The sequence below is a fragment of the Leptonychotes weddellii genome, chromosome X (assembly GCF_054177405.1).
Source record: "Leptonychotes weddellii isolate Sample4059 chromosome X, ASM5417740v2, whole genome shotgun sequence".
Lineage (NCBI taxonomy): Eukaryota > Metazoa > Chordata > Mammalia > Carnivora > Phocidae > Leptonychotes > Leptonychotes weddellii.
The window spans coordinates 61,997,090-62,012,371 of NC_138385.1; the positions used below are offsets into that span (position 1 = coordinate 61,997,090).

Below are 15,282 nucleotides of genomic sequence, written 5' to 3' on the forward strand. Positions count from 1 at the left end.
CTGAGTTTGAGAAGTTCTTTATACATCTTGGATACCAGCCCTTTATCTGCTAGGTCATTTGCAAATATCTTCGCCTATTCCGTGGGTTGCCTTTTAGTTTTGTTGACAGCTTCCTTTGCCATGCAGAAGCTTTTTATCTTGAGGAAGTCCCAAAAGTTCATTTTTGCTTTTGTTTCCCTTCCCTTTAGAGATGTGTCTTTTTTGTTGTTGTTGTTGTCTGAGTACACATATTTATTTTCCTTTCCATCTGAAAACCCATGAAATGCCAAAAAATTTTATTTTTATTTTTATTTTTATTTTTTTATTCTTATGTTAATCCCCATACATTACATCATTAGTTTTAGATGTAGTGTTCCATGATTCATTGTGCATAACACCCAGCACAAAAACAGGCACATAGATCAATGGAACAGAATAGAGAGCCCAGAAATGGACCCTCAACTCTATGGTCAACTCATCTTTGACAAAGCAGGAAAGAATATCCAATGGAAAAAAGACAGTCTCTTCAACAAATGGTGTTGGGAAAATTGGATAGCCACATGCAGAAGAATGAAACTGGACCATTTCCTTACACCACACACAAAAATAGACTCCAAATGGTTGAAAGACCTCAATGTGAGACAGGAGTCCATCAAAATCCTAAAGGAGAACACAGGCAGCAACCTCTTCGACCTCAGCTGAAGCAACTTCTTCCGAGATGTGTCTGGAAAGAAGTTGCTGTGGCCGATGTTGAAGAGGTTACTGCCTATGTTCTCCTCTAGGATTTTGATGGATTCCTGTCTCACATTGAGATCTTTCATCTGTTTTGAGTTTATCTTTGTGTATGGTGTAAGAGAATGGTCCAGTTTCATTCTTCTGTATATAGCTCTCCAATTATCCCAGCACCTTTTATTGAAGAGACTGTCTTTTTTTGCCATTGAATATTCTTCCTGCTTTGTCGAAGTTTAGTTGGCCATAGAGTTGAGGGTCCATTTCTGGGGTCTTTACTCTGTTCCATTGGTCTATGTGTCTGTTTTTGTGCCAATGCCATGCTGTCTTGATGATCACAGTTTTGTAATATAGCTAGAAGTCAGGCATTGTGATGCCTCCAGCTTTGGTTTTCTTTTTCAACATTCCCCTGGTGATTCAGGGTGTTTTCTGGTTCCATTCAAATTTTAGGATTTTTTGTTCCACCTCCTGAAAAATGCCAATGGTGTTTTTAATAGGGAGGGTACTGAAAGTATAGATTGCTCTGGGCAGCATAGATATTTTAACAATCTTTATTACTCTAATCCATGAGCATGGAATATTTTTCCATCTCCTTGTGTCTTCCTCAATTTCTTTCATAAGTGTTCTGTAGTTTATAGAGTATAGATCCTTTACCTCTTTAGTTAGGTTTATTCCTAGGTATCTGACTGTTTTTGTGCTACTGTAAATGGAATAGATTCCTTAATTTCTCGTTCTACAGTTATATTGTTAGTGTATAGAATAGCAACTGATTTCTGTGCATTGATTTTTTATCCTGCTGCCTTGCTGAATTGCTGTATGAGTTCTAGTAATTTGGGGGTGGAATCTTTTGGGTTTTCCTCATAAAGTATCATGTCATCAGCAAAGAGAGGGAGTTTGCTGCTTTGCCAATTTGGATGCATTTTGTTTCTTTTTGTTCTCTGATTGCTGAGGCTAGGACTTCTAGCACTATGTTGAACAATAGTGGTGAGAGTGGGCATCCCTGTCATGGGTGTTCCTGATCTTAAGGGAAAAGCTCTCAGTTTTTCCTCATTGAGAATGATATTCGCTGTTGGGCCTTTTCATAGATGGTTTTTTGCATATTGAGGAATGTTCCCTCTATGCCTACACTCTGAAGAATTTTAATCAGGAAAGGATGTTGTATTTTGTCAAATGCTTTTTATGCATCAATAGAGAGGATCATATGGAGCTTGTCTTTTCTTTTATTAATGTGCTGTATCACACTGATTGATTTGTGAATGTTGAACAACCTTGCATCCCAGGAATAAATCCCACTTGGTCGAGGTGAATAATCCTTTCAATGTACAGTTGGATCCTATTGGCTAGGATATTAATGAGTATTTTGGCATCCATGTTCATCAGTGATATTGGTCTGTAATTCTCTTTTTTGATGGGGTCTTTACCAGATTTTGGGATCAGGATAATGCTGGCCTCATAGAAGAAGTTTGGAAGTTTGGAAGTTATTTCTATTTTTTGAAACAGCTTCAGTAGAGTAGGTATTATTTCTTCTTTAAATGTTTGATAGAATTCCCCTGGGAAGCCATCTGGCCCTGGACCCTTGTCTTTTGGGAGGTTTTTGATTACTGCTTCAATTTCGTTATTGGTTATTGGTCTATTAAGATTGTCTATTTCTTCCCGTTTCAATGTAAGTAGTTTATAAGTTTCCAGGAAGGCATCCATTTCTTCCAGGTTGCTTAATATGTTGGCATATTATAGCTGGTAATACTTTCTAATAATTGTTTCTATTTCCTTGGTGTTAGTCATGATCTCTCCCCTTTCATTCATGATTTTATTAATTTGTGTCCTTTCTCTTTTCTTTTGGATAAGTCTGGCCAGAGGTTTATCGATCTTATTAATTCTTTCAAAGAACAAGCTTCTAGTTTCTTTAATCTGTTCTACTGTTTTTTGGTTTCTATTTCATTGATCTCTGATCTAATTTTCCTGTTTGGTTTAGGCTTTATTTGCTCTTCTTTCTCTAACTCCTTTAGGTTTGAGGTTAGCTTGTGCATTTGGGATTTTCTAATTTTATGAGAGAAGCTTGATGGCTATATATTTCCCTCTTAGGACCACCTCTGCAGTATCCCATAGGTTTTGGACCAATGTGTTTTCATTATCATTAGTTTCCATGAATTGTTTAAGTTCTTCTTTCATTTCCTGGTTGATCCAATCATTCTTTAGCAGGATGCTCTTTAACTTCCAAGTGTCTGAATTCCTTCCAACTTTTTTCTTATGATTGAGTTCCAGTTTTAAAGCATTGGGGTCTGAGGATATGCCGGGAATAATCTCAATCTTTTGGTATCGGTTGAGACATGATTTGTGACCCAGTATGTGGTCTATTTTGGAGAAAGTTCTGTGTGCATTCGAGAAGAATGAGTATTCTGTTGTTTTAGGGTGGGATGTTCTGTATATATCTGTGAAGTCCATCTGCTCCAGTGTGTCATTCAAAGCTCTTGTTTCTTTTTTTTTTTTTTAAGATTTTATTTATTTATTTGAGAGAGAGCACATGAGAGGGGGGAGGGTCAGAGGGAGAAGCAGACTCCCTGCTGAGCAGGGAGCCCGATGCGGGACTCGATCCAGGGACTCCAGTATCATGACCTGAGCCGAAGGCAATCACTTAACCAACTGAGCCACCCAGGCGCCCTAAAGCTCTTGTTTCTTTGTTGATTTTCTCCTTAGATGATCTGTCCATTGCTCTGAGTGGAGTGTTGAAGTCTCCTACTATTAATGTGTTGTTATCAATATGATTTTTTTGTTTTTTTGTTTTTTGTTTTTTTTTTTTTGGTTAACAGCTGGCTTATGTAGTTGGCTGCTCCCGTGTTGGGGGCATAGATATTTACAATTGTTAGATTTTCTTGTTGGATGGACCCTTTAAGTATGATATAGTGTCCTTCTACAACTCTTACTACAGTCTTTGGTTTAAAATCTAATTTGTCTAATATGAGAATTGTTACCACAGCTTTCTTTTGAGGTCCATTGGCATGATAAATTGTCCTCCATCCCCTCACTTTCAGCCTGGGGGTGTCTTTAGGTTCAAAATGAGTATCTTGTGGACAGCATATGGATGGATTCTGTCTTTGTATCCAATCTGCAAACTTGTGCCTTTTTGTGGGAGCATTTAGGCCATTCACATTGAGAGTAACTACTGAAAGATATGAATTTAGTGCCATCATATTGCCTATAAAGTCCCTGTTTCTAGAGATTGTCTCTGTAAATTTCTGGTCTATATTACTCTTGGGGTCTTTCTTCTTTTTTAGAATCCCTCTTAGTAATTCTTGCAGGGCTGGCTTGGTGGTCACATATTCGTTCAGTTTCTGCCAGTCCTGGAAGGTCGTTGTCTCTCTCTGTTCAGAGTGACAGTCTTACTGGATAAAGTATTCTTGGGTGCATGTTCTTCTCATTTAGTACCCTGAATATGTCTTCCAGCCCTTTTTGTCTTGCCAGGTCTCTGTGGACATGTCTGACGTTATTCTGATGTTCCTCCCTCCATACGTAAGAAATCTCTTCTCCCTACTTGCTCTCAGGATAGCTTCCTTGGCTCTAAGATTAGGAAATTTTACTATTTTATGCTGGGGTGTTGGTGTTCATCTATTTTTAGTAATCTTGGGAGGAGTTCTCTCTACCTCTTTGACATGAAAGTTTGTTTCCTTCCCCAGATTAGGGAAGTTCTCAGCTATCATTTGCTGAAATATATCTTCTAGTCTTCTCTATCTCTCTCCACCCCTTCAGGGACCCCAATAATTCTGACTTTGAAACATCTCATGGTGTCATTGATGTCTCTAATTCTGATCTCATGGGCTTCTAGTTGTTTATCCTTAGACTGCCTAACTACCCTCCTTTCTTTTTCTTTTTAATTTTATTATGTTATGTTAGTCACCATACATCATTAGTTTTTGATGTGGTGATCCACGATCCATTGTTTTCGTATAACACCCAGTGCTCCATACAGTACGTGCCCTCCTTAATACCTATCACCGGGCTAATCCATCCTCCCAGCCCCTCCCCTATAAAACCCTGTTTGTTTCTGAGGGATCATAGTCTCTCATGGTTCACTGTCCCTCCGATTCCCCTCCTTCATTTTTCCATTCCTTCTCCTAATGTCCTCCATGCTATTCCTTATGTTCCACAAATAAGTGAAACCATATGATAATTGACATTCTCTGCTTGACTTATTTCACTTAGCATAATCTCCTCCAGTCCCATCCATGTTGATGTAAAAGTTGGGTATCCATCCTTTCTGATGGTTGAGTAATATTCCATTGTATATATGGACCATATCTTCCTTATCCATTCATCTGTTGAAGGGCATCTCACTTCTTTCCACAGTTTGGCAATTGCGGACATTGCTGCTATGAACATTGGGGAGCATATGGCCCTTCTTTTCACTACATCTGTGTCTTGGGGTAAATACCCATTGGTGCTATTGCTGGGTCATAGGGTAGCTCGATTTTTAATTTTTTGAGGAACCTCCACACTGTTCTCCAAAGTGGCTGTACCAACTTGCATTCCCACCAACAGTGTAAGAGGGTTCCCCTTTCTCCACAACCTCTCCAACATTTGTTGTCTCTTGCCCTGTCCATTTTTGCCATTCTAACTGGTGTAAGGTGGTATCTCAATGTGGTTTTGATTTGAATTTTCATGATGGCTAATGATGATGAACATTTCTTCATGTGTCTGGTAGCCATTTGTATGTCTTCTTCAGAAAAGTGTCTTTTCATATCTTCTGCCCACTTTTTGACTTGATTATTTGTTTTTTGGGTGCTGAGTTTGAGAAGTTCTTTATAGATCTTGGATACCAGCCCTTTATCTGTAGTGTCATTTGCAAATATCTTCTCCCATTCTGTGGGTTTTCTCTTTGTTTTGTTGACTGTTTCCATTGCTGTGCAGAAACTTTTATCTTGATGAAGTCCCAAAAGTTCATTTTTGCTTTTGTTTCACTAGCTTTTGGAGATGTATCTTGAAAGAAGTTGCTGTGGGCGATGTCAAAGAGGTTACTGCCTATGTTCTCCTTTAAGATTTTGATGGATTCCTGTCTCACATTTAGATCTTTCATCCATTTTGAGTTTATCTTTGTGTATGGTGTTAGAGAATGGTCAAGTTTCATTCTTCTACATGTGGCTGTCCAATTTTCCCAGCACAATTTATTGAAGAGACTGTCTTCTTTCCATTGCATATTTTTTCCTGCTTTGTCGAAGATTACTTGACCATAGAGTTGAGGTTCCATATCTGGGTCCTCTATTCTGTTCCATTGGTCTATATGTCTTTTTTTGTGTCAGTACCATGCTGTTTTGGTGATCACTGCTTTGTAATATAACTTGAAATTGGGCAATGTGATGCCCCCAGCTTTGTTTTTCTTTGTCAACATTTTCTTGGCAATTTGGGGTCTTTTCTGATTCCATGCAAATTTTAGGATTGTTTGTTCCAGCACTTTGAAAAATGTCATTGGAATTTTGATCAGGATGGCATTGAAGGTATAGATTGCTCCGGGTAGCATAGACATTTTAACAAAGTTTACTGTTCCGATCCATGAGCATGGAATATTTTTCCATCTTTTTGTGTCTTCTTCAATTTCTTTCATGAGTGTTTTGTAGTTCCTAGAGTATAGATCCTTTACCTCTTTGGTTAGGTTTATTACGTGGTATCTTATGGTTTTTGGTGCTATTGTAAATGGAATTGTTTCTCTAATTTCTCTTTCTACAGTTGCATTGTTAGTGTAAAAGAAAGCAACTGATTTCTGTGCATTGATTTTGTATCCTGCCACATTACTGAATTGCTGTATGAGTTCTAGTAATTTGGGGGTGGAGTCTTTTGGGTTTTCCACATAAAGTATCGTGTCGTCTGTGAAAAGAGAGAGTTTGACTTCTTCTTTGCCAGTTTGAATACCTTTTATTTCTTTTTGTTGTCTGATTGCTGTTCCTAGGACTTCTAGTAGTTTGTTGAACAATAGTGGTGAGAGTGGGCATCCTTGATGTGTTCTGTTTTAAGGGAAAAGATCTCAGCTTTCCCCCACTGAATATAATATTCGCTGTGGGTTTTTCATAGATGGATTTTATGAACTTGAGGAATGTTCCCTCTATCCCTATACTCTGAAGAGTTTTAATCAGGAAAGGATACTGTATTTTGTCAAATGCTTTTTCTGCATCAATTGAGAGGACCATATGGTTCTTCTCCCTCCTCTTATTAATGTGTTCTATCACATTGATTGATTTGTGAATGTTGAACCACCCTTGCGTCCCAGGGATAAATCCCACTTGGTCGTGGTGGATGATCCTTTTAATGTATTATTGGATCCTATTAGCTAGGATTTTGTTGAGGATTTTGGAATCCATATTCATCAGGGATATCGGTCTGAAATCCTTCTTTTGAAGGGGTCTTTACCTTGTTTGAGGATTAAGGTAATGTTGGCCTCATAGAATGAGTCTGGAAGCTGTCCTTCTGTTTCTATTTTTTAAAAGCTTCAGGAGAATAGGTATTATTTCTTCTTTGAATGTTTGGTAGAATTCCCCAGAGAGTCCATCCAGCCATGGACTCTTGTTTTGGGGAGGTTTTTGATCACTGCTTCTACCTCATTACTGGTTATTGGCCTATTCAAGTTGTCAATTTCTTCCTGTTTCAGTCTTGGCAGCATATAGGTTTCCAGGAATGCATCCATTTCATCCAGATTGCTCAGTTTATTGGCATATAGTTGTTAATAATAATTTCTAAGAATTGTTTCTATTTCCTTGGTGTTAGTCGTGATCTCTCCCTTTTCATTCATAATTTTATCATTTTGGGTCCTTTCTTTTTTCTTTTGGGTAAGTCTGGCCAGTGGTTTATTGAACTTATTAATTCTTTCAAAGAACCAACTTCTAGTTTTGTTGATCTGATCAATGTGTTTCTGGTTTCTAATTCATTGATCTCTGCTCTAATCTTAATTATTTCTCTTCTAATGCATGGCTTATGCATCATTTCTTTCTTTTTCTCTAGTTCTTTAAGGTGTAGAGTTAGTTGGTGAATTCAGGGTTTTTCTATTTTTTTGAGTGAGTTTTGGATGTCCGTGTATTTCCCCCTTAGGACCGCCTTGGCAGTGTCCCATAGGTTTTGGACCGATGTGTTTTCGTTCTCATTGATTCCCATGAATTTTTTAAGTTCTTCTTTGTTTTCCTGGTTGACCCAAACATTCTTGAGCAGAGTGGTCTTTAGCTTCCAAGTGTTTGAATTCCTGCGAAATTTTCTCTTGTGATTGAGTTCCAGTTTTAAAGCAATGGGGTCTGAGGATATGCCAGGAATAATCTCAATCTTTTGGTATCAGCTGAGACATGATTTATGACCCACTATGTGGTCTATTCTGGAGAAAATGCCATGTGCATTCGAGAAGAATGAGTATTCTGTTGTTTTAGGGTGGAATGTTCTGTATATACCTATGAGGTCCATCTGGTCCAATGTATCATTCAAAGCTCTTGTTTCCTTGTTGATTTTCAGCTTAGATGATCTGTCTATTGCTGAGAGTGGAGTATTGAGGTCTCCTACAATTACCATATTGTTATCAATATGACTATTTTCGTTAACAGTTGGCTTATGTAGATGGCTGCTCCCATGTTGGGGGCATAGATATTTACAATTGTTAGATCTTTTTGTTGGACAGACCCTTTAAGAATGATATAGTGTCCTTCTGTGTCTCTAACTACAGTCTTAGTTTAAAATTTAATTTGTCTGATTAATTAATTGCTACCCCAGCTTTCTTTTGAGGTCCGCTGGCATGGAAGATGGATCTCCATCCCTTCACTTTCAGTCTAGATGTATCTTTAGGTTCAAAATGAGTCTCTTGTAGGTAGCATATGGATGGGTCCTGTCTTTTTATCCAATCTGCAACCTTGTGCTTTTTATGGGAGCATTTAGGTCATTCACATTGAGAGTGATTATTGAAAGATATGAATTATTTGTCATCATGTTGCCTGTGAAGACATTGTTTTTATAGATTGTCCCTGTAAATTTCTGTTGTATATCACTCTTGGGGTCTTTCTCCTTTTATAGAATCCCCCTTAATATTTCTTGCAGGGCCAGCTTAGTGGTCGCATATTCTTTCAGTTTCTGCCGGCCTTGGAAGCTCTGCATCTCTCCATCCAGTCTAATTGACAGCCTTGCCAGATAAAGTATTCTTGGCTGCATGTTCTTCTCATTTAGTTCCCTGAATATGTCTTGCCAGGCCTTTCTGGCTGCCAGGTCTCTGTGGATAGGTCTGACGCTATTCTGATGTTCCTCCCTTTGTAAGTAAGGAATCTTTTCCCACTTAATGCCATTACCTTTGTATGTAAGGAATTTCTTCCCCCTAACTGCCATTAAGATAGTTTCCTTGGTTCTAAGATTTGCGAGTTTTACTAATACATGCTGGGGTTTTGGCCTGTTTTCCTTGATCTTGGGAGGGGTCCTTTCTGCCTCCAGGGCACGAATGTTTGTTTCATTCCCCAGATTAGGGAAGTTCTCAGCTATGATTTGCTCAAATATATTTTCTAGTCCTCTCTCTCTCTACACCCCCTCTGGGATTCCAATAATTCTGACATTGGAATGCTTCATGGTGTCACTTATTTCTCTGATTCTATTTTCATGGATTCTGAGTTGTTTTTCCTGGCCTCCTCTTTTCCCCTTTTATCTACTAAATTGTCTTCCAGGTCATTAATTCGTTCTTCTGTCTCACTTACCCTAGCTGTTAGATTATCTAGATTAGATTGGATCTCATTGATAGCATTTTTACGTTCCTCCAATTCTGCTTTCATTTCTGCCCTCAGAGACTCTATGTTGCCATTTATTGATTTCACCATTCTAGCTATTGTCTTTACTGTTGCTAGCCTGAATTCCATCTCTGACATCTTGGTTATATCTTCATCCATTTGTAAATCTGCAGCATAAATCATAATCTCTGAGTCTTTCCTATTTTGGGTGTTCCTCCTCATCATCATTCTGGTGGTTGAGGGATTGTATAGAGTCCAAATTATTGACTAGAACCCAAGCAAGATGCACCTGTTTTCTAGGGACCTTAGGGTTGCTGGCCTCTTGTTCTCCCAGCCTGTCTTCTGGGGGAGGGGCCTGCCACACTGTTTCTCAGGCAACCCTGTTTGGGCAGAGTTCCCCTGTCCCCCTGTGGCAGGGGATGGGCTTAGTGGGAACCGGTTTTTTGTGGCTTTTGTTCTCTGGCGGCTTTCCCTGGTGGCTTTCTGTTTCTCTTCGAAGAGACTTTTTCCAACCCTCTGCCTCAGAGCAGAGAGATCGCAGTCTGTTTTTCAGTGAGCTCTCCAGGCCACAGTCTCTCTGTTTCTGTCTGTGCTGTTATAAACTGCAGCATCCTGGGTTGTGCACCCCTCCACAGCACTCCCTGTCTTGCCTCCAGGTTGGGGCACGTCTCTGCCCTTTGTGCCTCTAAAACCTCCAGCCACCCACAGTTCGCACACATGGCCCCGCTGCTCCAGTTTCCATCTAAAGTCCTTTCCCTGATGCTACCGATGTGTGAGTCTGTGCCCGGTCTCCAGCGCGGGAGGTTATCGCTCACTGGCGGTGTAGGATCCCCATGGCCAGGCTCCCTCCTGCTGCCATTTATCCTCCGATATCTACCCTTGGAATCATGGCTCCCCACTTTGTACCTTGAAACCTACCACCTTCAATCTTCTGTTTGTAGAGATCCAGATCTTCTTACATCTCAGGCTGATTTAGTGGGTGCTTAGAGTGGTCTGGTAGATATCCAGCTCAATTCCAGGGACCATTTGGAATAGGGTCCCCCTCTCCTCTGCCATCCTTTCCCTGCTCCCTTCCCTCCTTTGTATTAGCTTATCCTTTAGATCACTAATTTGTTCTTCTGCCTCATTTACCCTAGCTTTTAGAGTATCCTGTTTAGACTAGATCTCATTCATATTAGTTTTAAATTTGGCCTGATTAGCTCTTAATTCTGCCCTTAGAGATTCTATATTGTGGCTCATAGTTTTCTCAAGCCTAGCTATTGACTTCATAATTGATACCCTGAAGTCTATCTCTGACATCTTGCTTATATCCATACCCATTAGATCTGTGCCTGAGGACATTGTCTCTGGTTCTTTTCTTTGTTGGGATTTCCTCCTCCTAGTTATTCTGTTGAGGGATGGCTGAGGGAATGTACAGAGTCCAAAATATCAACCACGACCCAAGCCAGGATGCACCCCAGGAAATATCTGGTGTTGTTGGAAGCCACCACAGAAAAAAACAAAGCAAAAGAATAAAATTTATAAAATTTTGAATTTTTAAAATGTTTTTAAAAAGGGGGGTAGTGAGAGAGAGGCTATACTCTTCATTGTGGGCAAAAAAGTAGGGTGTTTCAGTTTTCCCTGGATGTATTTTTTCTATTTGTTAGAGGACACTACTTCCCAGAATTACAGGAAAAGTAATACTGGTATATATTTATAAAGGTAATATTGAATAGGGAAAAACAGACTATATTGAAGCATATATCCATAAAAAAATATGTGTGGAGAAGTACAAGTTAAAAACTACTATGAAATATGATATATTAAACATCTAGTTGAAATGAGAAAAAGGTAAAAAGACCAAACAGAGAAGAAGAATAAGAGAAAGAATAAAAAGAAAAAGAGAGTTGTATCTGAAAAATACACAAGCCGTGAAGCAACGCTTGGAGCTCAATATAATATTTTGCCCTGGTGTTGGGGTTTTACAGTTTTATGGTGGCTCTAGGGTTGTTGTCCTCTTGTTCTCCCAGCCTGTCTTCTGGGTGAGGGGCCTGCCCACTGTTTCTCAGGCAACCTTGCTTGCGCAGAGTTGCCCTGCCCCCTGTTGGGAGGCTGGGCTCAGTGGAAACTGGATTTTTGAGCTTTTGTTCTCTGGTAGGCTTTCTGAGCCTCTTCTGAGGGTCAGAGCAAAAATGGCCACACCCAGATTTCTGTCCCAGAGCTGAGAAATCCCAGTCTGCTCTTCTCTGCATCTTCCAGAACACACAGTCTCCATTTCTGTAGGTGCAGCTGAAAATCACAGCCTTCCATGAGCTCTGCATGCCCACAACAACCTTCTCTGTGGTCCATCTAGGGTCCAGGGCTTGTCTCTGTCCTTTGTGTTTCTAAAACCAGGAGCAGTCCCAGGTTTGCACGCATGCCCCCTGCAGCTCCTGGATCCTATTTGAGTGCTGCTTTAAAGCCCTTTCATGGCTGCTACCGCTCTGCAAGTTTTTGCCTGCTCTCTGGGGCAGGATGCTTTTGTGCTCCAGTGTTATGTCACTTTCCAGGCACCAGCTTATGGTGGCTCCCTCCCCCTTCTGCTTATCTTCCTATATCTGCCTACAGATTCAGGATTCTGCCCTTCCTACCTCATGACAGGTGATGTTTTTCTGCTTGTAGAGATCCAGATATATATTCTTACATCTCAGGCTAATTTTGTGGGTGTTCAGAATGGTTTGGTAGATATCCAGCTAAATTCAGGGGACCCATTGAAATGGGGTCTCCTACTCCTCTGCCATTTTGCCCCCTCCTCCTCATTTATTACTTCTAGTAAATTTTTCATACAGTCTTTAGGGTTTTCTATGTGGAGTATCATGTCATCTGCAAATAGCGACAGTTTAACTTCTTTACCAATAAGGAATGTAGTGAATGGTATTGTAATGTATGGTGAAAGATAGTAGCTATACTCATGGTGAGTATAGCATAATGTATAAACTTGTTGAATCACTATGTTATACACCTGAAACTAATGTAACATTGTGTGCCAGCTATACTCAGATAAAATAAATTAATAAAAAATAATGATCATTGGGGAAAATCCCCCCGAAATACAGAGAAGAAAATATATGTAATGGAAAAAAATCCCATAATCCCACAACCAAGAAACATCCACAGTTAACTTTGTTGGTTCATTTCTTTCCAGTCTTTTTTTCTGAATGTGTGGGTATGTGTGTTTGTATTACTTGTTTTTCTTAATTGAGATTATACTCATTACACTCTGTTGTGTCCTCCATTATTCACCTAATGTCATAAAATTGACATTTCCCCCTGTTGGTAAATATTCTTTGAAATGGTTCTATGTTATCTCTTGCAGTTATACCATATTTATTTAGCCATTCCCTGGAACATTTAATGTGGTCCACCATAAATCTATATGTATATGTATATGTTTGTCTATCTATATCAGGTATGAATCTCAGTAAATTTATAAACATACATGTACAAGAAAAATAATTTTGTCTTTTTATAACTCAATTTAATTTCTATTTCCAGTGTCCAGCTTGCTGTACTGGCAAAAAATGTAACCTCTGGAAGCACTGAATAGCTTTGTGCAGATGTCTTTGTCAGAACCTTTATTTCCTTGGGATAGGTTTCTAGAGGTAAGTGGAAATGTTGAGTGAAAAGGTATGAACTTACTTAAGGATTCTTATTCAGATGATAGATGATAGATAGATAGATAGATTAGATAGATAGATAGATAGATAGATAGATAGATAGATAGATAGATAGACAATATATATCCTTCTATAACATTATAGCTAGCTAGCTTGCTATAAAACACTTAATAAAAACCTTAAGCCTTTTTGCTGGTTTCACATTAAAAGGATTCTCCTAAGGAACCTTTCTTATCTGTATTCTAATTTATAATAAGGCACTGGCTTAATCTATAGCCCTTTAAAAAGAGATGGACAGGGACATCTGGGTGGCTCAGTCATTAAGCGTCTGCCTTCATTTCAGGTCATGATCCCAGAATCCTGGGATTGAGCCCTCCAGCCGGCTCCCTGTTCTTTGGGAAGCCTGCTTCTCCCTCTCCCACTCTCCCTGCTTGTGTTCCCTCTCTTGCTGTGTCTCTCTCTGTCAAATAAATAAATAAAATCTTTAAAAAAATTTTTAAAAAATAAAAAGAGATGGACACAAACTCTTACACTTCTACACTGAAAGAATTCAACTTTGCCCTGTTTTGGAAAGCTATCGTCAAATATTGATCCTGGTTAGACACTCCTCCATGAAAAGTGGCCTGACATGTAACAATATTTTTCATGCAAGTCATAAGGATTAGCTCATTCAGTAGGTGGGAAGTCATTCTCAGGACTGTTGTGAGAGTTATATGAAAGGAGTATACAATTATTACTCAGTGCACTGATTGGCACTCAGCTCAATCTGATTACATTCTGATAAACATAAAGTGATTAACTGGTAAGGCAATTGATTATTTAATTTAACACTGTTTCAATGGACTGAAATCATTCATTCCAGATTCAAGTAATTTGAACTGTTGTCAAACCAATATTTATTTAGATTTGGAGAATGGGTTCAGTAGAAGTATGTACCTAGGTATTGTGCTAAATCTATGTGAGTACAAGCAAAGACGTGTCTCTGATCTTGAAAAAGTTAAAAAAAATTGAAAAGATATTTATCCTTGAACACTAAGAGATCAATGAAAAGATTCTGAGGTGATTCTGAGATACTACACTAATTGCAATCAAATTGTTAGATATCCTAATAATGGCATGTTTCAGAAACGTTTTGTAGAGAAAACAGGACTTGAATTAAGCCTCCAAATGTCTGTAACAGGTACAGAGAAATGGAAAGAAAATGGGAGGCAGGGGAATAGCTTAACTCAAGATATAAGGTTTGGAGGGGCACTTGGGTTGCTCAGTTGGTTAAGCCTCAACTCAGGTCATGATCTCATGGTTGTGGAATCCAGCTCCACATTGGACTCCAGTGGACTCTGCACTCAGTGGGGAGTTTGCTGAAGATTTTCTCTCTCTCCCTCTCCTTTTCCCTCTCCTCCCCCCTTCTCCTGCTCCCTCTCTCTGTCTCTCTTCTGTATCTGTCTCTGTCTCTCTCTCAAGTAAATAAATAAATAAATAAACCTTAGAAAAAAGATATGAGGACATCTCAGTTTCTTCCACAGTTTGGCTATTGTGGACATTGCTGCCATGAACATTGGGGTTCAGGTGCCCCTTCTTTTCACTACACCTCTATCTTTGGGGTAAATACTTAGTAGTGCAATTTCTGGGTCACATGGTAGCTCTATTTTTAATATCTTGAGGAACCCCCATACTGTTTTCCAGAGTGGCTATACCAGCTTGGTGTTATATGCAACTAATGAATCGTTGAACACTAATGCATACATACATACATACATACATACATAAATAAATAATAAAGTCTGTTTCTCATAAACAACAACCAAAAAAAAGATATAAGGTTTAGAATAAACCTAGTACAACTGGGACAAGGGGCAAGGGGTGAGAGGCTCTGAATGATGAAATTAAAAGCAAGACAAAATGGATGATACTTTAATATACAGGCTCTAGAACCAGACTACTTGGGTTCATATCTTGCACTTTTAAACTGGTTGACTTTGCTCAAATATCTTAACCTTTGTTATTATATTATGTGGTTTGATACCACATACAGACATGTGGGAGTCTCAGCACAGAAGAGATGAGATCTCTTAGAAACATACACAAAGTGATAGAGATACAAGATACATAGAGAAAGAATGTTTAGAGAAAGACAGTGGCAGATCCCTGAAGCCCATCCCCTGAGGTCAGGAGGTGCAAAGGAAGAGAAAGTCAGTTATCAAAGAAAAGCAGCTAAA

General features: G+C 39.1%; 1 protein-coding gene across 1 annotated transcript in view; it reads left to right on the top strand.

Annotated features, from left to right (window-relative positions):
• The window catches only part of VSIG4 (V-set and immunoglobulin domain containing 4), a 52,798-nt gene that overhangs the window by 23,672 nt on the left and 13,844 nt on the right, over positions 1–15,282 (top strand). Inside the window, exon 6 of the mRNA XM_081808775.1 lies at positions 12,945–13,051. Coding sequence (XP_081664901.1) covers positions 12,945–12,996 — 52 coding nt within the window. The 3' untranslated portion in view covers positions 12,997–13,051. The remainder of the gene's footprint in view (positions 1–12,944; positions 13,052–15,282) is intronic.